The following is a 26,532-nucleotide window of genomic DNA, read 5'->3' on the forward strand; positions in this document are numbered from 1 at the left end:
CTATGTCACAAGACACAGATGACATTTTTGAGAGGAGACATCTTTCTGCCTAAAGAGATTTTACCTTAGCATAAAGTTTCGATACTACTTTCTGTAAGAAGGCAACAAGTGGTGGTTGATGGAAAATATTCAGCCTGGAGTCAGGTCACTAGTGGTGTGCTTCAAGGATCTGTTTTGGGACCACTGCTCTTTGTCATTTTTATAAATGACTTGGACACAGGCATTGGTGGATGGGTTAGTAAGTTTGCAGATGACACTAAAGTCGGTGGAGTGGTGGGCAGTGTGGGGACAATGTTGCAGGTTGCAGGGAGACTTGGATAAACTGCAGAATTGGGCCGAAAGGTGGCAAATGGAGTTTAATACGGATAAATGTGAGGTGATTCACTTTGGGAGGAATAATAGGAAGGCAGAATACCAGGTCAATGGAAAGATTCTTGGTAGTGTAGATGTGCAGAGGGATCTTGGTTTCCATGTACACAGATCCCTGAAAGTTGCCACCCAGGTTGACAGTGCTGTTAAGGCTGCTTACAGTGTTTTAGGTTTTATTGGTAGAGGGATTGAGTTCTGGAGCCGTGATGTCATGATGCAATTGTATAAAACGCTAGTGCGGCGTCATTTGGAATACTGCGTGCAGTTCTGGTCGCCCCATTACAGGAAGGATGTGGAAGCATTGGAAAAGGTGCAGAGGAGATTTACCAGGATATTGCCTGCTCTGGAGCGCAGGCCCTATGAAGAAAGGCTGAGGGACCTGGGTCTGTTCTCATTGGAGAGAAGGAGGCTAAGAGGGGATTTAATAGAGACATACAAGATGATCAGAGGATTAGATAGGGTGGACAGTGAGAGTCTTTTTCCGAGGATGATGACTTCAGCTTGTACAAGGGGGCATAGCTACAAATTGAGGGGTGATAGATTTAAGACAGATGTCAGAGGCAGGTTCTTTACTCAGAGAGTGGTAAGGGTGTGGAACGCCCTGCCTGCCAATGTAGTGAACTCAGCCACATTAGGGACATTTAAACAGTCCTTGGATAAGCATATGGATAATGATGGGATAGTGTAGGTGGAGGGGCTTAGATTAGTTCACAGGTCGGCGCAACATCAAGGACCGAAGGGCCTGTTCTGTACTGTATTGTTCTATGTTCTACTACATTTTCCAATTCACCACCTGACACTTCTGCCATATCAGATAGCTAACAGAGCACATTTATATGAAGCAATTAGCACATGCTAGTTTTCATGAAGTAAAACTTTATCTCCTGTAGACAGAAGATATCAGCTAATCAAAATGACATTTCTTCAAAGAGGCTATCAGTACTTTATGCGTAGGAAGCAGTGATAGAAACATCACTACAGTAATTCAGACATCTATACTGATGGAAAAGCCAACTCTTGGAAACAAATTTTCAGAAAGCAGGGATTTGTATGAATGACTGCTGGCCATAATAAGGCGTTTGCCTCTTGCATACAATTACAGGTCGTAACTGTATCAATGGAAACAGCAGTGAATCTTTTTCACCAAAACTGCCCTTTCAGAGTCAGTACCTTGGTAGAATTTGGCCTAATGAGCTACAACTAATGTAGTAATTGCATTACTATAGCTAAGGGTGCTACAGGTTAAGCACTCTTGGAAGCATTTTACTTGTCAATCATCTGTTAAAATTATGGGAAGATTACTTTCAAACGGTTTTGTCAGTGTGTTACAAGTTGCTGGTGTAGGTCAATATGCACCATGGGGAAGCACAAGCCCACCTTCAATGGATAGACTCAGAGTCATACAGCACAGAAGCAGACCCTTTGCTCCAACTCATCCATGCTGACAACGTTTCCCAAATAGTCTAATTCACTTGCCTGGATTTAGCCCATATTCCTCTAAATCTTTCCTATTCATGTACCTGTTTAAATGTCTTTGAAATGTTGTGACTGTATCTGCATCTACAATTACTCTGGCAGTAGATTCCACACATGAACCACCATGTGTGTGAAAAAGTTGCTCTGCAGGTCCCTTTTAAATCTTTCTCCTCTCACTTTAAAAACATGCTCCCTTGTTTTGACCTCCTCCACCCTGGGGAAAAAGCTGTTCGAGCTATTCACCTTATCAATTCCCCTCGTGATTTTACAAACCTGTATACGGTCACTCATCAATCTCCTACGCTCCAGTGAAAAAAATACCAGTCCATCCAGCCTCTCCTTACAGCTCAGGCCCTCCTGTCCTGGCATCATTCTGGTAAATCCTTTCTGAACCCTCTCCACTTTAAGAGTATCCTTCCTGTAGCAAAGCGGCCAAATACACAGCACTCCAAAAGTGCCTCACCAATGTCCTGTACAACCTCAACATGACGTCCTACAGTCAATGGTCTGAGCTGGGCTCTAATGTAAGATGTACAGTAATCACAAAATATTTACAGAGTGGTACAGAGATAAATCAGGCAGAAAACTTTGGCTTCATCACTTATTGCCTGAAGAGAGAGGGAGAGATGCAAAACAAAATTAGAGGATCAGTAACACAGAGGGAAATCAGCTTTCTACATTCTTTGGACAATGTGCTTTAAAAGAGAATACTCAGAATAAATATCTTCTACAATCTTTTGAAAATACTGATAACTATGAATGGCTTTTCTGTAAAGCCAATTATATTAGCAGGATCACAATGAACATTAACAGAAATGCAGTATTTCTGAAGTACTGTCTTGAAGTGTATCAAGTGAAATAGTGAAAACTATAATTACACATCAATTCTTCTGATCTTTTTAAGTTCTCAAATAAACTAACAATTTAATTGAAAAGTACAAATTAGGTAGCGCCATAAAATATTTAACTCTTCTGTGATCTTGGTGCATGGAAGGAATAGCTTTATAATAAAACAGGAGGTCTGTCTGAAGCTTCTGCCTATAATTACAACCTACTGTACTCCAGCATATCCTCCACAGCTTGACTCTGTGTGTGGGCTGGCTGATTACTTACTATAGTCAATGTTTGTTTTGTCCAGCTGAGCAATGCTTCTGGTGTTAAGATACACAAAGCCCACCCAGAGTTTTTAAAAACAGCCCACCCTCCCCTTTTTATGTGGGATTAATGCATCTAAGGACAGGAAGTTCCTGTTAAAAGTCTAGTTCCAAGTATTTTCCTTATTTCTTTATCCAGAAAATCATCCTTAAAAAGCATGCATACAAATTAAAAAAAACAGAAAACTATGAGAACAGAAATATTTGGTAGATCAGTTGCCATGACTTAAAAGATAACAAGATTACAGCAATTCCACTACAAAATCTTGAGTTATCTATCATGACTTTTCGGTTCGAGCATTATCACTGAGCTGGACAAACAATCAAACTTTCTTTACTGTTTGTGCATTATATTCGTATATTTATTGTGGCATAGCAATTTAGTGCACTAAGGCCCCTATTTTAATTCCCCAGAGATTATGAACACATTTGCATCAACCAGGTGAAACCAAAGGATTGTGGGGGGTGAAAATATAAAAAAAAAACTTGGAAGCTCTCTCTTATTTCTGATTACGTACAGATGAGCTCAGGGAGGAATATTACATGCGGTAGTTAGATTTTTAAAACTGACAACTGAAATCTAATTTCTTTCCGTCAGATAGTCAAAGTTTTTTGTTTTACTGCTGCTAGACCAATAAAGAGCAGAGGTTACAAAACAAATCCACTTCAGGTCTCCTCAAACAAGTTGCTACTCAAATGCTGTATCCAAGCAGCACCGTAGGATGAAAAATAGACTGGCATCATAGACTTGGCTAGCATTCCAATTTCCAGATAACAGGTAGCCAACCAGTATTCTTACTGTATTATTTAAAAGAACAGCTGTGGCAGATATGATTAGCGTGATTATAGAAGCAAAGATATTGTGGCTATCAACAGAGATGAGATAATTATACTTAAATTACCTCTAAGATGTCATTTCTGGCTTTAACTTTACAAAATCATGCACCTGTGCACAAATTTTGAAACTGGTGATAAATTAACAGTTCAATTTTTCATACATTAGTTTTAATGGATGCAATGTCATGAAACCAGAGCGTTCAAATTCCTGCAATCAAGGTTCTTTGCTAGTCAATAGATTCTGATTGATTTGGGTACAAGAGAATTCACCGTAGTTAAAAGACATTACTCACCATATATCTGTCAGCAATTTGTGCTGAAGGATGGATTAATGTTTCTTCTTGGAATAAGGCTGACATGAACCTAGGAGCCTGGAAGATAAAAACACAAGCAGGAAAAATAGAACGATCAAGTATCAGTCACTTCTACAAACTTCAAAACAAGACACTATGTGTTTTATCCACGAATACATTTGCTGATCCTACATAATGGTAGTGAAAATGAAAATTGGGGCATTATTCATCAGAAAATCATCACTGTAGTTCATCTAACAATTTGTTAAAGGTTCAAATTCAATGACACCGTACTTAACTATGCTGGTAAATTTCAGATGTGTGGCTTTCTTTTCATCATCAAAACAACTGCTAACCAAGAAGCACCACGTGTGATTATGTCAGAAGTCACCATATATATTCCAAAATGAAAATGATTTGCAAATAACAGCAATCCTCACCATTTTGTCATTCTGAAACTCTAATTCTATTAACGTTCAAACGTTGTTTCTCTCTTTGTTCATTATGAACCAAATAGAGTCAACTGTTGTCTCAAAACCTCAGAATGTCTCAAGGCCATGAAATACCTTGCCATTGTTGTAATGTACGGAAAAGGAGCTGGTATTTTGCACAGAGCAAAGTTCACAAACAGCAATGAAGAAAATACTGATTGCTAAGGATAAATGTTGTCCAGGCCATGCAAACAGCTGCTAAGCCACTTATTAGATAGTGCCACAAGTTTTGTAAAATTTACGTGTGACAGTAGGCATGATCTTGCTTTAACATCTTATCCAAAAATGCAAATCCAACTGTGCAGTACTCAATCAATTCTGAACTTGGGTGAGGTGGAAATCCAAAGACTTCTAACTTAGAAGTAACAGGGCAGTTCTGGAAAGAAGATGATACAATGTGAGGCTGGATGAACACAGCAGGCCAAGCAGCATCTCAGGAGCACAAAAGCTGACCTTTCGGGCCTAGACCCTTCATCAGAGAGGGGGATGGGGTGAGGGTTCTGGAATAAATAGGGAGAGAGGGGGAGGCGGACCGAAGATGGAGAGGAAAGAGGATAGGTGGAGAGAGTATAGGTGGGGAGGTAGGGAGGGGATAGGTCAGTCCAGGGAAGACGGTCAGGTCAAGGAGATGGGATGAGGTTAGTAGGTGGATGGGGGTGCGGCTTGGGGTGGGAGGAAGGGATGGGTGAGAGGAAGAACAGGTTAGGGAGGCAGAGACAGGTTGGACTGGTTTTGGGATGCAGTGGGTGGAGGGGAAGAGCTGGGCTGGTTGTGTGGTGCAGTGGGGGGAGGGGACGAACTGGGCTGGTTTAGGGATGCGGTGGGGGAAGGGGAGATTTTGAAACTGGTGAAGTCCACATTGATACCATTGGGCTGCAGGGTTCCCAGGCGGAATATGAGTTGCTGTTCCTGCAACCTTCGGGAGGCATCATTGTGGCACTGCAGGAGGCCCATGATGGACATGTCATCCAAAGAATGGGAGGGGAAGTGAAAATGGTTTGCGACTGGGAGGTGCAGTTGTTTGTTGCGAACTGAGCGGAGGTGTTCTGCAAAGCGGTCCCCAAGCCTCCGCTTGGTTTCCCCAATGTAGAGGAAGCCACACCGGGTACAGTGGATGCAGTATACCACATTGGCAGATGTGCAGGTGAACCTCTGCTTAATGTGGAATGTCATCGTGGGGCCTGGGATGGGGGTGAGGGAGGTGGTGTGGGGGCAAGTGTAGCATTTCCTGCGGTTGCAGGGGAAGGTGCCGGGTGTGGTGGGGTTGGAGGGCAGTGTGGAGCGAACAAGGGAGTCACGGAGAGAGTGGTCTCTCCGGAAGGCAGACAAGGGTGGGGATGGAAAATGTCTTGGGTGGTGGGGTCGGATTGTAGATGGCGGAAGTGGTCGGAGGATGATGTGTTGTATCCAGAGGTTGGTGGGGTGGTATGTTAGGACTAGTCCCCGCCTCCCCAACTTGTTCTTCCTCTCACCGATCCCCTCCTCCCACCTCAAGCCGGACCTCCATTTCCCACCTACTAACCTTATCCCGCCTCCTTGACCTGTGTCCCACCCCCCCGACTGACCTATCTCCTCCCTATCTTCCCACTTCTACTCTCCTCTCCACCTATCTTCTCCTCTATCCACCTTCGGACTGCCTCCCCTCTCTCCCTATTTATTTCAGAACCGTCTCCCCATCCCCCTCTCTGATGAAGGGTCTAGGCCTGAAATGTCAGCTTTTGTGCTCTTAAGATGCTGCTTGGCCTGTAGGAGATTTGGAAAGCCAGGCAAAGTATATGAAGAAAATAGCAGAGGTGACTGAACAGATTTTCTTTTACTTATTCCTGGGCTGTGTGTGTCACCGGAGGGCCAGCAGTTATTGTCCATTGCTATCAGGGAATGCATAGTCTCAACCTTATTTATTAACAAAGGTGTCCACGAGGTTGTCACACAGTATTGGAGGGAGCATAGGACCGGGTATTGAGAAGATGTCCAGTAGTGGAGAAAAGAACCACTGGATCATCATTGCTGTTCTGAACATTCTTGAATATGAGTTGTTTTGCAAAGGCAGACACCCTGTAATGTATGATAGTCCTATGAAAATCAGTGGCTATTTAAACCTATCTAAGTGGGATTCATGCATATGTTAATTACACACTTAGATAAAATTCAGTCTGATCTCCCTTTTATCATTTTTGCTGTGGTAAACACTAAGAGATAATCAGTGCACTTCCTGTAACTGAGGCTGAAGGATCATCAATTGTATCACAGTCCTTGTGAACTGATCAACCACTAAACCTGTTTCCAAATAAATAATGCAATTGTCTTATGAAATATGAAGTTAATGCATGGATGTTTGTTTAGTTATTTAAACTCAGCACCAGTCACGATATTCTAAACCTCACACACCATTATTAACTTTTTAATCATATCTTCATAATATACAACAATCACTGTATCATAATGGTGAAAGTAAAAATGAACATTATTATTTTGGAAACATGTAAAGTAGTAAGTGGCTGTTTCCCACCCTGGGTTCATTAGATCTTCAAAAACTTTAACTGATTGTTATTAGAAAATGAGCAGCTTTCTATCTCAAAGCTTTAACATCAGTCATTAATCTCAAAAGGAAAAGAGTAGTCTGTATGAAGGAAAAATAAATTAATAAAAATTAAACTGAAATGAAAACTATTATTTAAGCATTCTAAAAATGAAAAAAAATTATATTAGGTCAACAGACTTCTACTGCAGAGTCAAAAACAGAAATTGCCAAACAAAAATGCAGCAGGTCTAGCAGCATCTGTGAGATAAAGCAGAATTAAGTTTGGGACCAGTTTTGGGAGCAATTTCTGCTTTTGTTTCAGATTTTTGGCATCCGCAGTTCTTTGGTTTATTTGCTGCAGAGTGCTGGATACATCCATGCATCAGTTTCAAACAAAATCTTAATAAACCAGCTGTATTTATGGAATCTATCCATATGCGAGTCTTAATTTCTCTGAAAATGTTATTCATTCAGTACAAAGACATTCTTATCACAGGTGGCTATCCCCAACACAAGACAATACATGTCAAACAATCCCAGTCTATGACACCATTTTCCTTCCTTATAATCACCTCTTCAAAGTGCTGAAATGGTTTCTCTAATTTGCAAAGTATAAAATAAAGATTGGTTTGATTATTGAGTTCAAAGAAAACATTTAAGTTTTCCTCTTCTGTTAAAATAGAAGTTCAGCATTTTTTTTCAAAGGATTAGCCAGTTTAGTTATATGTGAAATATTATTATTTGTTATACAGAAGGTTTAAAAGCAAGATTTGCATCTGAAGCTTTCGTGAAGCACAGCTCATAAGAATGTTTTATACAAGTTCTTTGTACTTTGCGACTGACCTATTAAATATACAAATACATCCTTTGCCATAACACCATAAATCCTTGCATACAATAAATTGCTTTATGCACAGCAAGTTATTTCAAAACTTATTGCTATCAGAAACGAAATGGATTTATCACAGTTCAGGGAAAAGTAAATGCACTTATTGGTTTAGTTTAAACCACGCTAAAGTTTTTAGACTCACCTAATTCAGTTGCCTATTTAATATGAATCACAATCATTTGGTCTCTGTCTAATCAGTATTTGAAGACAGAGGGGAGTAAAAGTTAACTTTAAAGTAGCTTTAAAAATAAATAAATTTAAATGTGAGCAAACGGTAGTATCAAAGAGGAGCAGGAATATGTCAATTGCCATTAACAGGGACTTGCACCGTACCACAAGTAGTACGGGTAGTCACATCATACCCTTTTTGCCGAGTAGGAAAGATGCTGATCAATGGTTCCATTGTTTTATAAACAAGAGAGTGGCACATATGCGTCATCTACACTATAAACTTAAATTAGAACGAGGCTGAGCGAAAAGGATCCAATGCACAAGAAACCTTCACTAGGTAGTGACAACCTTATGGTGCAAGTTGGTTGCAGGCACCCCAAAGTAGATAGCAAGGCCATCTACTATCTTCCTGGTAACAAGTCTACAGAAGTGGCTTCTCTGTGATCATTGCGAGGTACATACAAAATTAGGAGCAGGCATAGGTTTTTTTGGCCCTTTGAGCCTGCTCTGCTATTCAGTAAGATCATAGCTAATCTCATTATTCCACATTCTTACTAACCAATAATCTTTTGCCCCTTCAATATCCAGCATCCTGAAGGCTCAATGTTTAATGGAAACATAAGCAGTAAGTCATTTTGTCCCTCAAGCCTGCTCTGCCATTTATTAAAATCATAGCTCGACTGATTAGAACCGCAATATTTAAAGACTTTGTTCCAATGCCTTTTAAGGAAGGGAGCTTCAAAGGTTAATGATATTCAGAAAAATTTGACTTATCAGTCTTAAATGAGTGACTCCTAATTTTTAAGCAGTGACTGGTAATTCTAGATTCTCTCATAAAATAAAACAGCCTTTCTATACTCCCCTTAGAACGGCCTCTCAGGATCTTGCATGTTTCAATCAGTGGCCTCTTGCTCTTCTAAACTCCAGCAGAGATACATCGCAGGCCTTGAAGGGCTGTACGGCCTACTCTTACTCCATGCCCCTAACTAGGGAGACCAATTCTACGTAGTTGCACCAATATCCTGCATAATCTCCTTACTTTTCTATTCAATTCCCTTAGTTTTGCTAACTTAATGCTGTATTTGCGATTTGCAACCTTTGCAATTTCTGCACTAAGGCACAGATTTCTCTGTACCTTAGCGCACTGCAATCTCTGACCATTTAATTAAGATGCTTCTTTATTACCATGCCAAAATGGAAAATTGCACAATTTTCCACATTATATGCCATTTGCCAGATGTTTGCCCACTTACTTATGTCCTCATCACAACATATTTACATTTCTTCATGGCATTAGAAAATTTAGCAACTAAACCTTTGGTCCCATCATTCAAGTCACCTAGATAGCGTAAAAAGTTGAGGAACCAGCATGATTTATATGTTACATCTCGCTCACCAGGAATGACTTATTGATGCCTACTTTGTTTCCTTTTAGCTGGACACACTTTTACCCGTGCCAATATGCAACGCCTGTAGCTTTTAATTTCAGCAATATCTTTGATGTGACATCCTGTCAAAAGCTGATGGAAAATCAAAGTACAGTACATCCAGAATTGCACCAGATTACTTGACTACACCCTGGTACACATTTAGATGGTAAATAGAGCAGTCTTACTTTGGTAGGCTTAATTCATGAGCAATGTATCCTTGAAAATCCCTTCTGACTTTTATGCAGCAAGTTTAGTGGCCAACTTCAGCTGGGAGTGCTGCCTTGTTATATTTTGGTAAGGGCATACAGGAGTAGTATGGAAAAATCCCTCCATGCACTACCAACACCATATTCCCATTAAATACAGAATTGACAGAACTATAGCAGCAGAGGACGATGAAATCCTTATCAAAAGTGTTCAACTCTCTTGAAAATAAAATGTCTGTCTCAACGCTGATGTATGGTAATGCATTCTACATCTTAATAATCCTAAAATGTCATAATTTTTTTTGTCATTCTGCAAGTAATAATCATGGTTCCAGCACTCATCACTGAATCACAAGCCAACTGACAAAATGTCCATTATTTATGTGTTAAAACCTTATATAATTTTCAAAATCGAAATCTCTTAAATCCTGAACAAATTGATTTTCTTCTGGAACAGATCAAAGTTTTAGCCATAACATCCCATTCCTGGTCATATATTAACAAAAAAATCTCTAACCTTTCCACAGTTCAAATGTTTGCTCTGTCAGAGTGCTCAGACCTACATTAAAATTACAATATTTGCTGACATTTTGCAGAAATTCAACATCACCACCTTCTTTAAAATTCTGTGTCCAGAATTTCACTTTGCTTTTTAAGACATTTTCTACTTTAAGGGTGTATATAATTCCTGGATTGCTCTGTAGAATTCACATCCTGTACCTTTTAGGAGTTTTTTTTTGGTAATTTACAAGTTTTAGAACAAACATTATTCTACATTATGCTGCATTGGGCTCCATTTGCTTGTCTAAGAATTTATATCCTCTTGCCACTTCCTGTCTTATTTCTCAGTTTGTTAGGTCTAAAATTTGGTATCAGCAAACTTTAATTCCATTCCTCTGTGCCAATGTCCAAACTATTTATATACAAATAGAAAACAAAAAATTTGAACACAGAACACTGCTTGTACTCTGCCAAACCCAAATCATCCATTTGCCTTTATAATTTACTTTGTGCCCTCACCAACTCTACATCGCTGTTGCTGCTGTCCTTTTCATATCACGTCTCAATCGTCTTGTGATACCTATCAAAGAAATTTTTAAAATCCATGTACATTCACTGGGTATTCCCACCAGAAACAATTTCAAGAACATTAAGTGTGCTTTGAAAATATTTAGCAATGTTAAAAAGGGTTAAAACATTTTCTGTCCCAAATTCAAATATGAAAGTTTTATATTAATTTCCACCTTTTATATTTTTGATACCTCCCAAAGTCTCTGCAAAGTGCAATCGCTGCTATGATGTAGGGAACTATGGCACAGAAACTGCAGACAGTTAAAACCAGCAAAATAAATGACCACACAATCCATTTTAATGATTTGGATTGAATTTTAAATGTTGGCCCAGATCAATAGCTTCTGCTCTTCTTTGAAAAGTGCCATTTTTTAATGACCACATAATAGAATGCATGAAGCCTCAATTTAAATTGCCCTACAAAAGATTGCATCTTTGACTGTGCTGCACTTCCTCAGTCTTGAAAACAAGGTGATCAGGTCATGGATTACCGTTTCCAACCAGAACCTACTCTCAGTGCTAACCCCAAGCCAAGATCGACACCTAATTTGCTGCATCTCTTGTATCTTATTTATAAATTGCTTGAGGATTAATCCATATCGGGGGAAAGTGTCAGTTAGCTCGGCTGGCTGCACATCTAGCTTGTGGATCAGATTATGGTCAACTGCATGGGGCTCAATCCCTATTCTGCCCGAGTTAGAATGAAGAGGCAGCCCTATCAGTAGCAAAAAAAGTTACAGCAGTTTACAGTGACTCAGTAAATATTTACAAATGACATATTCTGACAGAGAACTCATGAAGGCAAAGAACACGTATTAACCCTTCTTGCCCCAGAATATCTGAATAAGAATGGTAGCAGAGTGGCTATGCTATTGAACTGGCATTCCAGTAATGTGGATTAGTGATGTGGAGACAGGAACTCATGGTAGCCTGGGAATTTTAATTAATCAGTTAATTAAAGCAAAATAAATAACGATAAAAGCAGGAATTTAAAAAAGTTTCAACAGTAGTAGACATAAAAGTGGAAGCACCAAAACTTGAAGGAACAAATGCAAATCTACAGATAAATGAAGAGAAGTTAAAACAAAAACACGTAATTTAAAAATCAAATGGTGGATGGAAAAATGCAAGAAATCCAACAACTTGCCAACAGCCATGATTTGCATGGGTTCTACAAACAAAGTTAAGAATAATTAGCAGCTCAAGCACCCAATGACCTGCCCCACTGAGAAATGAACAGAGTGACACTCTTCAATGATAGAAAGGAAGTCAGTACTCTTGGAATGAGTATCTGAACTGCGACTCAGTCGTGGATCATACTCCACAGCATACAACCCAGCACCATCCCAAGAGGTTCAAAAGGCCATCCAACAGCTGAAAACCAGAAAACCACAAAAACCACCAGTACAGATGGAATCCTCATTGAAACAGTGAAATAGGGCAACAAAGCATTCTCAGTATGAATATATGACCTCATCTGTCATCTGAAAGGGAGAGAATGTCAGTAGATTTCTGATATGCCATAATTGTGATTACCTTCAAGAAAGGAGATTGTACCATTTGTGGCAATTACAGGCAGGTTACCCTGCCAAGCACCTCAGGACCGATCACTGCAAAAATTCCTCTCAATTACCTCCTCACAGTGGCTGAAGAGGTCCTACAGGAGTCAGAATGTGTATTCTGTCTGGCCAGAAATACAGTAGAAATGATCTTCGCAGCATGACAAGGTCAAGGCAAGTACAGAGGGCGGTAGCAATTTTTATATATGACCTTCTATGCCCATAAAATCCTTCATCTCTGTCAACTGGGAGGGGTTACGGAATGCCGTCTCATATTTTGTTACCTGCAGAAATTTGTTACCATTCTCCACCTGTTGTTTGATAGCACGCAAGCTGTGATAGTCACCAGCAGATCTGCCTCAACATGTGCACACATTGGCTCAAACAATGGTGTCAGTTGCAGAGCTCCAAGCCAACCATGGAGGCATAGGAGTGTATGGGTCTTTGTTTAAAGATGCAGATGACAAAGGTCCTCCATCAGCCTGATCCAATGACATAACACTATTCCCTGTCTGTCATGATCGATACAGTTAGTGAACACTGTGGGTCAATTCCCAAGGGCTGGGAGCCTCATGTCAATGAAGGCAGGCATTGACAACAAAATTCAACGTTGCTCTCAGCATGCCAGCGCAACCGTTAACCATCTGAGCAACAGAGTGTTCAATATCGGACCTCAAACTCAGCACCAAGTTCAGTAGGGTAGTATCGTTTCTCATATCTCTGTATGCACCATATAAATTGAGAATGTACAACAAGCATCACAAACCCCTGGAGGAGTATTACCAAAGATAACTCCACAAAATCTTGTAAATGCAATGGCAGGACAAGTGTTTCAATTTTAGTGTCCCCTCTCAGGCCAACAGTACCAGAATAAAACACTGGTTACTGTCAATCAACTACACCACAGGCTATATCATCTATTTGTCTAGCACAACAAGTCAAAAATTCCCTCTGGCATGGCAAGCAGTTTCCAGGGTGGCAGAGAAAACAGTCCAAGGACACCTTTAAAAGTTCACTGAAATAATTCAATTTTCGTAATAACTCATGTCAATAAGTGCCAACCTATCTCGAGCATCTCCAAAAAAGCCCAAGTAGATGACAAGTGCAACTAGCAGAAGGAATGTGTGAAAGAATCTCACCTTACTCTGAAATTATGCTCTCTGGTCTTATGTCCACGTACAAAGGGAAGAAAGTCTTTCAGCGTCAAACCTGTCACGTCCTCTAAAAATCTTGCACGTTTCGATAAGATTGCCCCTGTCATTCCAAATTCCAATAAGTTCAGGCCTAGGACACTCAACCACTCCTCATAAGACAGCCTCTCCATTCTTGTATCAGACAGTGATACAGAACTTAATGGTCTGGACTGTCATGAGTGCCAGTACACCTTTCCTTAGATAAGGAAACTAATACTGTTCACAGTATTCCAGCTGTGGTCTAAACTAGAGCCATAGGGACCATATATCAACTATCATAATCACTGGATATTATTACCTGATTAGGCAGAGTTAGAATGGATTTATTCATGTTCGATGAACTTGATAAGAGTTTTTCTGACGTGTTACACAGAGTCAATATGGGAGGGACTGGGCGATGTGGATTTTAATTTTCAGAAGGGTTTAGACAAAAGTTCACACAGAAGCTGTGTGAACAAAATTTAATTGCATGGAATTGGAGCAAAATAGATGTTTTAGGATTAGTTAAGTTGGCAGAATGCAGACAGCAGGCATAAATGTATCATCTTTATGCTGGCTGGTTATGACAACAAATGGGTACCACAAGGATCAGGGCTTGGGCCCAAGGATGTCACAATCTATCTCAATGATTGGGATGTGGGGACCAATTGTACTATTTCCAAGTTTGCAGAGGATACAAAGTTTGTTGAGAGGAAAATGCAAATAGGCATGATGGGAATTTAGACAGGCTGCAAACAACAAAAATAAAAATGATGGTAAGAGTATTATGTGTATGTGTATAAGTGTGGATTATCCATTTTAGTAGAAGGAATGGAGGTGTGGAGAATTTCTTTATTGGTCAGAGGTCGGAAAATGTTCATGTCCAAAGGCACCTAGGTGCCCTTGTTCATGAGTCACTGAAAACCAGCGTGCTAGCGTAAGGAAGATAAACGCTATGTCAGCCTTCGTTGCAAGAAGATTTGAGTGCAGGAGCAAAGAAATCTTGATTTAATTTTAGGGAATACTTGTGAGACTGCACCAGGAGTTGCGCAGTTATGATGTCTTTGCCTAAGGAAGGATATATTGACCAAGAGGGAGTCTAGCACAGGTCCAACAGACATATCATGAGATGGAGGCTCTTACTTACAATTTAAAATTGAGGTGGTCAGAACTGTATTTTGTGTATTTTAGAAGAAGGAGAGGTGATCTCATTGAAAATTACAAAATTTCTGCAGGGATAGACAGAATAGATGCAGAAAGGAGGTTTCCCCCACTTGGTGGAATTGAGAATCAGGATTTGCAGTTTCAGAATAAAAGGCAAGCTATTTAGATTGAGATGAAGGGTGTCTCTTCATCTTAAGGTGGTGAAACTATGAAATTCTCTCCCCCAGGGGACTATGGCAGTTCACTCTAAGTCAGTTCAAGATACAGGCTTCTAGTTACTAATAACATTAGGAATTTGGGGATAGAACGGGAATACAATATGGAGGTGGTCAATCAGCCATGATCTGGAACAGTGGAGCAGACTCAAGGACTCGATAGTCTCCTCCTGCTCCTATGCTTCTAAACCTGTTATTCTAAGTTTGGTCTATGTGAACTTCTAATTAACACAAAAGATTAACCTACTTGATCCCACCCTCTCCACTCTACTTGTTGCAGATACATCTGTCCTTCACAATCTTGGTAGAAGTTCCATCTTTACACTGAGGACACCCTCCAGTATGCTGTGATTGAACATTGTGAACAGATAAAGAAGCACAAAACTGGATATTCATGTAACTAAAAAGCTCAACATCCAATCATTCTCACTCTTTCATTACCATCAAGCCTGGAGATAAACTCTGCTTAGATGAGGAGTGAAGAAGAGCATGCCTAGAGTATTGCCAGCTGTATCTAAAAAAAGGTGCCATCCAGATGAACCGCCAGCATAAGAAATTTTTACATGCTAAACACATGAAGCAATACACCAACAAAATTGAACATAAGAACTAGGAGCAGGAGTAGGCCATCTGGCCCCTCGAGCCTGCCCCACCATTTAATAAGATCATGGCCGATCTTTGAGACTCAGCTCCACTTACCCACCCACTCACCATAACTCTTAATTCCTTTGCTGTTCAAAAATATATCTAGCCTTGCCTTAAAAACATTCACTGAGGTAGCTTCAACTGCTTCACTGGGCAGAGAATTCCACAGAACCACAACCTTATCGGTGAAGAAGTTACTCCTGACCTCAGTCCTACATCTGCTTCCCTTTGTTTTGAGGCAATGCCTTCTAGTCCTAGTTTCACCTGCTAGCAGAAACAACCTCCCTGCCTCCACTTTATCTATTCCCTTCATAATCTTATATGTTTCTATAAGATTGCACCTCATCCTTCTGAATTCTAGTAAGTATAAGCCCAGTCTACTCAGTGTCTCCTCATTATCCAACCCTATCAACTCTAAAATGAACCAAGTGAATCTCCTCTACACCCCATCCAGTGCTAGTGCATCTCTTCTTAAGTAAGGAGACCAAAACTGCACACAGTGCTCCAGTTGCGGCCCTACCAGGATCCTATACAGCTGCAGTATAGCCACTGCCCCCAACTGTTTTTAAACTCCATCCCTCGAGCAATGGCAGACAAAATTCCATTTGCCTTTTTAATCACCTGCTGCACCTGCAATCCCACCTTCAGCGATTCATGCACAAGGACACCCACGTCCTTTTGTACAGCAGCTTGCTGCAAATTTTTTACCATTTAAAACATAGTCCATTTTGCTGTTATTCCTACCAAAATGGATGACCTCACACTTATCAACATTGTACTCCATCTGCCAGACCTTTGCCTACTCTTTTAGACTATCCATATTCCTCTGCAGACTTTGTGTCTTCTGCACACTTTGCTCTACCACTCACCTTAATGTCATCTGCAAATTTTGACACACACACTAAGTCCCCAAATCCAAATCATCCATGTAAATTGTAAACAACTGAGATCCCAACACTGATCCCTGAGGCACACCACGAGCCACTGGCCGCCAACGAGAAAAAGACCCATTTATCCCTACTCTTTGCTTTCTACTGGTGAACCAATCCTCTATCCATGCCAATACATTACCCGTACCATGCAACTTTATCTTGCGTAGCAGCCTTCGGTGTGACACCTTATCAAATGCCTTCTGGAAATCCAGATACACCACATCCACAGGTTTCCCACTATCTACCATGCAAGTAATGTCCTCAAAGAATTCCACCAAATTATTTAAACATGACCTAGCCTTCATGAACTGATGCTGAGTGCTCTCAATGGGACAATTTGTATCCAATTATGCACTTGCATGCATGAAGATGGTGGATAATTAAAACTACTGTTGGGAGGAGATGGCTCCATGAACATCCACATTGTCAATAAGACCAACCCAATTGCTTAAGAAAAGGCTGAAGCACTTTCAGCCATCTTCTGCCGGAAACACCCAGTGCCCAATCTATCCAACCTTCTCTTTGAGATACGCAACATCATATTTGCCGGTCTGTAACTAAATTTTGGTTCAAACCGCATGTTAACTCCAGCTGACCAAGGATATTGAGTGCTGAAAGTCCATACTCCAGAATTAATTACCACGTCAGCCATTATTCAAATGTAATGGCAACAATATTGTGTATCCAACAATGTGGAAAACTGTTCAGTTTGTCTGCTCCACAAAGGGCAAGGTATATCTAAATGAGCCACTTTCAATCCCATCGAACTACTCTTAAGTACCAAAGTAATGGAAGTTCTGTCAAGTGGTACTTGATCACTAGTAACGGCTCAACAATGTTCGGTTTGGGTACCACCAAGACTGCTTGGTTCTGGACATGATAACAGTCCACACATAAATGAAGGAGCTGATTATCAGAGGTGAGGCGAGTGTGACTGCTGATGACATCAAGAACCGCAGCAAAACTGAAGTCAGTGGGAATCGAAGGGAACTTTTCCATGGCTGGAGTTGTAATCAGCACACTGGAAAGTCATTGTGGTTACAGGCAGTCAATTACTTCTCATCCAAGATTCCAAAGCTGCAATTCTTCAGGGAAGGGCACAAACATTCTTTTTTCCACCATTTTTGAGCAGATTGAACTGCACCTGAGAAATACTGTGGCTACAATAGCAAATTGGAAAGCACTTATTCTATAGCAAGAAACTGAATTCTTGCTTTCCCAAATGCTTTGGCACTGTCTACATATGGCATGTTAGGAGTGTAATGCAATTCCTTCCATTTACATGAATGAAGACAGCTCCAACACTCATGAAGCTCACAACATGCAGGTTAAAGCATTTTTGACTGGTACCCAAACATTCCTGTTCTTCACCAGTGACAAAGTACAGACGCATTACAGAAATTTAACATAGCTTCCTTGGCAGGGCTTTCCAAACTCATGATACATGAAGAAAAGGTTGAGAACACCACCACCCTGAAGGATCCCCTCCAAGTCACACTCCATCCTGACTTGGGAATATAGTGCTATTTCTTTACTATTACTGAGTCCAATCTTGTAACTTTCTAACTAGCAGCACCGTGGAAGTACCTTCAGCACACAGACGTCAACAGCTCAAGAAGATAGCTCACCATCAAATTAAGGTCAATTAAGGATGAGCAATAAATATTGATTTTTGTGAGCAAAACTCACATCCAATGAATGAACTTAAAAAATAGCTTCCCAGATTAAGGCAAATAAGGGTGGTAGCTCACTTGTACCATAAATATATTTAAGTCACACATTCTAGACAAATAGGGAGATGCAAATTTCATTCTGCTGGCCTCGTGTATGGAGCACACAAGAGTATAAAAATAGTGCTACCTTGATGGGAAATTCAAAGGGCCTGAATCAGTACAGGCAATTAAAATTGCAACATCAATGAAGCTGAGTGCTTATGGTTCTCTACCTTCTCAGTAAATTCTACTCTCTTACATTGCTGAGTTAAGTTATTGTCATCACCTCCAAATCTCTTTGTCATTCAAGTTAATATTTAAAAATAAATGTTCAATATTTCACCTTCCATCCAGCAATCTACACCAATAAATAAAAGGGATGTTAATTATAATAAATATTTATTGACCAATTTTGTTCCATGTAATGAAGATGAAGAGCAATCTTTAAATATACAGCCACTTAAGTAAAAAAGCAAGTATGTTAGTAAGGAAGACTTCTTACCTGTCGGTTCGCTTCTATATATGAAGCTAGAGTATTTACACGATAGCACATCCCTTCCTTCATAATATGAACATAGCAACGAAGCTTGGTTCCGTGATATGGATCATTCATATCTCCATGGTGATCATTCCAAAATGATTTATCTCTGGCTAAATTCAGAAGATCATCTTCTTTTGCGTAGCTTAATATATCTTTAATGCAAAATACAGACTTTTAAGCACAATGAATAGCAAGCAAAATGACTGCAAACTGCGAAGTAATACAGTCGACAAACCATCATACTATGAGGATGAATTAAAATTCTGAAACAGTCTGAGTTAAAGCACAATCCTGGAGAACCATAAAATTCATCGTCATCATCATCAGGACGCACATTAAACATTACTTTTGTTTGTACTGAAAATGGTTACCTTGATATTTTAGATATCTTTAAGTGTTCATCATTATATACTGTACAAACCGGATGCAGGCTTAAGTCCTCTGCACCTCCTCCTGTTAGGAATTTGTATCATTGCATATCATTACTCTGTTTCAATTCTCCACATTAGCTATCCTTGTCATTTTTCAGGTTGGTACCGAAGATGCTATACTTGTTTTAGCTGCATTTTGAGTCTGGAACTGTATCAACTAGAAAATGGTCAGACAGGAATAGTCAAAGCTGCCAAAATACCTTTGAAAAATAGAGAAACTTCTACTCAAGTCCAGGTTCAAGATCCAATATTAGAATTGAGTTTTTCCACACCAATCTATTTGATCAGGTTAAATTCTTATAAATAATCCAAATACCAAACAGAGATGGCAAATGCAATGCTGCTAAATCAATAGCATGAAAGACAGCCACAGTGAACAGCACTTCTCTGTGTCTGCCTTTATAAGCGATGTTTTATTTTAAAGTAATTTTACTTTAGAAAAACAACGTAGTTCTCAACCGAACAAAGCCCTTCCAACCACAGTTTTAGCCATACAGCATTCATTTCTAATAGAACTACACTTCTGGAGACCATACACATTGAACAAAAGAATACCCCTTCCAAAAATACAAGATGAAAAAAAAACGATGCTACTACTAATCAAAATTCTGAAGTTGCTGTTTCTTTTCAATAAGTTGAAACCAATACTCTACTTCTTTCATAGGAACAGTGATATAGCTCCCCAACTCCTTTGAGTTTCCAGATTAGTTACAGTAATAGCATGAGACAATAAGCCTACTGCACCCTGTAACCTTCCCAAGCTTCTTCTGAGTCAAGAGGTAAATGCAGCAAATGAGTGGATTATACAAAAGACCACTGTTGTAGAATGTTCTGTTTAATTGGATTCAGAACCCTGGCTCTGGTCGGATAGATTGAGTCTGCTGCAGAATATTTGACCTGGTAAAGGAGGACAAATCCTGATCTCATTTACTTTTTACATTACAGGCTTTTAGTTGTTGAAGGATATTGAGAACTGCACTATTTACAAAAGCATATTTTAGATGCTGTGTAAACAATGCAATGAAAGATTTTAGCTTTCAGAAAAGAGTTGCTGCTGTTGGCTCACTTTGTGTCCTAAAATAACAGTGCTGTCTAAAAGTCCATAAGGATATTACAAAGGTTTGACCCATCTTAAAACAGAACTAGGCCTCATTACGTTGCCCACCATAACTGACTAGCATCAGGAATTCACTACGACAATGTAAAATAGGCTACACTGCTCTTCAGTTCTACTCTTTGGAGTTGCTACTTCTAAACTCAAAATAGTGACCTATGGTCAGGACTAAAAAAATTCAATGTAATGACAACTAATCAGTGTCACAGATTCTGAAAGATGTGTCTGCTGGAGCAAGTGACCTATGGTTTTTGTTTAATACATAGAACTACAGGAATGTTCTTCTATTTAATGTGGCTCAAATACCATTTAATTACAAGCTATCAATATATACTCTTGTAAACGCTGCATTGAAAATGCAAACAGCATTGTATCAGTGTGAAGTGCAGCATATTCTTTTTCAAAGATATTTTAAATTAAAAACTTACTTGGACAACAAATTAATTTTTATTCATTTAAACACAAAGCTGTTTTAGAATATTTAGTTTTTTTGAAGTAACGGAAAGACAAAGCAAGGTCCCCAATCAGCATTCTTTCATGGGGTCTAGAGAAATGATCTGTAACTGGAAAATACACCCTGTTGAATATATGAATATACAGTGCCTTTTGAATAAAGTTTAAAAAATTATCAAACTACTTTTTGATTTAGTGCAGGCTGAGGTTGCGATCCTTCCACATTTGTAAAACTCTTTTAAGCTATAAGGACTAACCTATAGATTTGGAGTTTTTCTTCTGATCTTCATTGGCACCAGTTTTATAAAGCTGAGAAGAGCCAGGAGCTGCAAACTGCTTTCGGACCAGAAATGGTATCAGTTCACTCCGGATTGACATGAATGACCTTTGAAGAAGGAGCATCATTAATGATCATTATGGTCTACTGCCATAGTAAATTGAAATAATGTGCAAATAATCATGGTGTAGTCTAATCATAATCACTGTAATATTTCCATAGAGAGAGAATGTTTTTTTTTCGGTGGGCTGCCTAGACAAAGCAGCAAATGGGCAAAAGTGATGAAACTGAAGTACTTCCATTTGAATGTGAAGGCTAAGTGGGAGCTACTGCATCACAATTTGCCATAGCAACTAAAGTCTGGCCCGAAACTAAATAACTAAGCAGAGTTAAACCGATATTCCCATTTATCTAATAAAAGAAATCTTGTTAATATTCGTAGGTATGTATAAAAAGAAAATTTGAATCAAAATTTGAAAGTAATGGCTGGGCCTAGAATACTTTTCTGAGCAACTCCTGCAGAGACACCTGGACTTAGATTACTGGCCTTTAACAACTGATTTTTCCCTTTGTACTAGGTGTGATTCTCTCCCGTTTGCAGTTATCACATAAAACAAAAATACTGCACATGCTGGAAATCTGAAAGAAAAACAAAAAATGCTGAAGAATCTCAGCAGATCTGGCAGCATCAATGGAGAAAAACAGGATTAGTTGCTTGGGTCTGATATGGCTTCTTCAGAAATGGACAGAGAAAAAGAATGAGCTGTTCTGAAGTACTGGACACAAAACATGAACTTTGATTCTCTCTCCATAGATGCTGCCTACTGAGTTTCTCCAGCAATTTCGGTTTTTGTTTCAGATTTACGACATCTGTAGTTCTTTATTATTGTCACAAAACTCTTTTCTCTTTTCAATTATTATATCACTACCTTCAATTTCTTTACTGAAGTTATTTAGTTGAAATATTTATTAACTTAAGCAATAGCCTGTGAATAAATGCTCATCAAATGCAACTGCAACAGGCAATATGTTTTAGAATTTATTATCCCAGTGTAACTTCGACAGAATACGAATTATATTACAAGTCTTATTTACATAATAGTATTCAGAAGAACTCAACACTTAAGATTTCACTGATTAACTGGGAAGTTAGATCATTTAGTTGATGTATATTTCACACTGGGAAGTGAATTTCAGATGTGCAATCCCACTTCCAAAGCACCAGTGTCACATTTTTCACCGCAGGCTCTCTTGTTGTGCAAGTAAAATGGCCAAATGGATACAGATTGATGCTAACGCTCTGCTCATTTTCTCTTAGCTATCCAACTTCAATTCCACCCTACTTCATGAGAAAACAATTATTGTCTCTTGGTGACACCTAACTTGCCTCTTCCTTTCTTAAATACACTCATAGCATTGTTTTGTATACTTTTCTTTTGCTTCAGAAGATGTGAGCATCATTGTCAATGTCAACATTCGCTACTCAATCTTACGTGCCCTTGAACTGAGTTGCTTGCTAGGCCATTTCAGAGGGCAGGCAGGAACCAGCCACACTGTTGTGGGTCTGGAGTCACCTGTGAGCTAGACCGAGTAGGGACGGCAGGTTTCTTCCCTTAAAGGACTTTAATGAACGAATTGGCCTTTTACAACAACAGGGTACAGTTATCATGGACACCATGGTTTACAGTACCAAACTGCTTCACATTCCAGATTGACTACAAAATTTAAATTTCACCAGCTGCTGTGGTGGTACTTGAACCCATGTCTGCAGGCCATTAGTCTTAGATCTCTGGATTACTAGACAGTGATATTACTGCTTATCAGTCAGTGATATTAACGCTACACCACTGAAACACTGAAACCATCCATATGAAAAAAACTTGGTTGTAAACCTCGACTCACTCCTATCCACAATTTTAATGACAAATTGATTAAATGCACACAACCCATTCACCATACTTTTCGCTGGTAGATTAAAGCAGCTTGCACCATAGTTACATTGACAAGATGCTGAATTGTTTGTTGGGGTACAGTTTGATGCATTGAGTGTTTTCCTCCGAGTCATCGTTATTTGCATGAATCAATTCAGCATCATAAACTAAGTGACTAAAAGATGCACACTACACTTCAATCCCGTTGTAACTTATAGTTGGACATATGCACTTTCAACAGTTTGTATTACATTTTAGAAGATACAGTAAATGCTCAAAACAATGAAACATTAAAATCATTAAAAGAATATATTTGAGCCCTGATTATCAGATATCCTTCCCCTCCCTGGCCCCTAACTCGTGGTCTTTGCCAGGGAGGGGAGGCTGCTACCAAACTCAGCGATGACCAACACCCTGCCAGCCAGGAAACTCGGGAAGAATGACAAGCTCCTGCAGCCATTCAAAAGAAGCAGTTCCATGGCATTTTGTTAGATCCTGGAGATGGTCACTGCCAGCAAGAAGAGACATCATGGTTTGTTCCTGGTAAAAAGCTAATGACATAGCTCAGAACAAGTGGTGACTCAAAAAAGCAATCAGGAGCTTGACACCTTGGACAGCAACACCATGAGCTCCAACTCAGGGGAGTGGCCACAAATTAAGAGGGTTGGGGACAGTGAAAGGCTGCAGATCGGAACGCTGGGCACAGGGAATGGCTTTGAGTCAAAACAGTCACAAAAGAGAAAAGGCTGCATCAAAATGGTACTAATCAAATGGGAAAGTGTTAAAACAAATCTCACAAAGCTAAACAAGATTACCGGCCCCACTATCTTTTAATGTTTGAGTGAAACAATGCGAAATAGGCAACATTAAACACGACCTTAGGGTACAGCTGAGAAAAAGGGTATTTGACCCAAATAGCCCATTCTTATATTAATACTCCACACAAGTCTCCTCCCATTTTATTAATCTTAATTCAGCCTTTCAAACCATCTTTTTATTCACTTTTCTCTCATATTTAAATACTGTCAAAAGAAATTTCGACAAATGATTTGCCTCCACTACTTCTTTTGAGAACGAGGTGCATATTCCAAATGGTGAGTCAATAAATTGCCTTTTTTTTTGTTCTTCGATTGATTTATAACCAGCTTGTACTTATGGCCCCAACTTTCTAAATTTCTTTTGAATTTTCTCCAGTGCTTTTCTGTCATTTTCGTAACATGAAGACCATAATGTGAAGTACAGATTGCCACATCATATACAAGTTTAACATAATTTTGTTCCTTTTGAATTCAGTATCTGCAAAAACTAAAAACTGTTTTACTAGCATTTTCAATTGTCTTGCTAATCTGAAACAAAGACTTTAGCGATTTGTTCACCTGTATCTCCAAGTTCCCTTTGCAACTCAGCTCCTTTCTGTTTCTTATTTTCTAAGATACAAATGAATTTTCTATTTTCTACCAAAGTGCATCTCCTCACAATTACCTATGTTAAATTTCATTTAGAGTCTAGCTGCCTATCTTGAAACTATTTCAATAATCTTATAATAAATTACATGCATTGTCAGTTTTAGCTATTCTCCTGACACCACATGACCCAACTTTTGTCATACGCTTAACATTTGATAGCTTATCAAAGGCATTTTTAAAAAACCAAACGTACATCATCTACATTAGCCTTGCATAATCTTTTAATTACATTTTCAAATAATTCTATCAGGTTGGTTTATCATAACTTAGTCTTGATGAACCCAAATGCATTATTTCACTAAATTATATTTTCCCTGTGTAGATACTGTGTAAAAGTTCTCTTTCCTAGTGACTAGGGTCTGATGTCCAGGAGGGCTGTTTCTCAGATGAGTTACATTTGGAAAGAGTATGAATAGGAAAAATTTAGACGGTGTAGTTGAAGTAATTGTGGGACTCATTGAATTTGAAATGGAGGTCAGTGGTGAGTTGGTTACTGGAAGTGGAGACAGAAAGGTCCAGGAAGGGAAGGCAGGTGTCAGAAATGGTCCAGGTGAACTTGGGGGCACATTGGAAGGTATTGGCAAACTCAGGTACTGGTTCACAGAGCACCTGCATTCTGCTCGCACCAACCAACCCGGCCTCCCAGTTACCATCCACTTTAACTCCTCCTCCCCCTCCCACTCCCCTGGTGACATGTCCGTTCTTGGCGTCCTCCACTGCCAGAGTGAGGCCAAAAGTAAACTGGAGAAACAACACTTCATATTTTGCCTTGGGAGCATACAGTCCATTGGCCTGAATATTGACTTCACCAATTTCAAACTCTCTACACCCTCAGCCTGTCCATCTTCTGACTCATCACCCTCTCTATCCTTCCCACTGACCAACCACGATAAGCCCCAACCTACATCACCGGCTTCAAAATCAACCGCCCTTAACCTGTCCATCATCTTCATCACCTATCCACTCCACCTTTCCCACTGATCAACTACAAAAACCCCCAACCTGCATCCACTTATTTCTATCCTACCTACCCTTCTCCCAGCATCACCCCCTCGTTCTATTTATTTATGGGCTCCCTTACCCCTTCCCATTCCTGACAAAGGGTTTCAGCCCGAAACACTGACTTCGCTGCTCCTTGGATGCTGTGTGATCTGCTGTGTTTTTCCAGCCCCGCATTTATTGACTCTAGCTTTCAGCACCTTCAGTCGCTATTGTCTCCTTGGTTGATAGGGATATGGGCCAAATACAGGCAAGTGGGACTAGAGGCATACACTGAAACAAACCCTTCAGTCAAAATCAGTTCATGCCAACCATAATCCCAAACTATATTAGTCCCAACTGCCTGCGCTTGGCCCAGATTCCTCCAAACGTTTCTTATTCATGTAGTTATTTAAATGTTTTTTAAATGTTGTAATTATACCCACATCCACCACTTCCTCTGGAAGTTCACTGCACACAAACCACATTGTGCAAAAAAATTGCCCCTCGTGTCTTTTTAAAATCTTTCTCTTTTCACCTTAAAAATAAATCCACTCATCTCAAAATCCCAACCCTAAGGAAAATACACCTGCCGTTCAACTTATCTATCTATATCCCTCATTATTTTAAAACATCTATAAAGGTCATCTCCTGACCTCGTACGCTCCAGTGAAAAATTTCTCAGTCGATCCAGCCTCTTGAAACTCAAACCCTCCACTCCTGGCAAATCCCTTCTGAATTCTCTCTAGCTTAATAATATCTTTCCTATAACAGGGAGACCGGAACTGGACACAGTACTCCAGAAGAGGCCTCACCAATATCATACATAACCTCAACACCATGTCCCAACTCCTGCACTCCGAAGGTCTGACCAATGAAGGCAAGCATGCTAAATGTCTTCTTAACCATCTTATCTATAATGCAAACTTCAAAGCATTACGTACCTGAACCCCTTAGTCTCTCTGTTCTTCAACACTGCCCAAGGCTCTACTTTTAATTGTCTATGTCTTGTCTTTGTTTATTTTACCAAAATG

General features: G+C 39.6%; 1 protein-coding gene across 4 annotated transcripts in view; it reads right to left on the reverse strand.

The window, feature by feature from the left end:
• Window positions 1–26,532, reverse strand: part of eif2b3 (eukaryotic translation initiation factor 2B, subunit 3 gamma) — a 135,682-nt gene that overhangs the window by 36,283 nt on the left and 72,867 nt on the right. For all 4 annotated transcript variants that reach the window (XM_048540011.2, XM_048540012.2, XM_048540013.2 and 1 more), the window contains 3 exons: window positions 21,104–21,231; window positions 18,810–19,000; window positions 4,130–4,207 (listed from right to left, as the gene is read on the reverse strand). In XM_048540011.2, the coding sequence (XP_048395968.1) occupies window positions 4,130–4,207; window positions 18,810–19,000; window positions 21,104–21,231 (397 nt within the window). The remainder of the gene's footprint in view (window positions 1–4,129; window positions 4,208–18,809; window positions 19,001–21,103; window positions 21,232–26,532) is intronic.

The sequence above is a fragment of the Stegostoma tigrinum genome, chromosome 8 (genome assembly GCF_030684315.1).
Source record: "Stegostoma tigrinum isolate sSteTig4 chromosome 8, sSteTig4.hap1, whole genome shotgun sequence".
Taxonomy (NCBI): domain Eukaryota; kingdom Metazoa; phylum Chordata; class Chondrichthyes; order Orectolobiformes; family Stegostomatidae; genus Stegostoma; species Stegostoma tigrinum.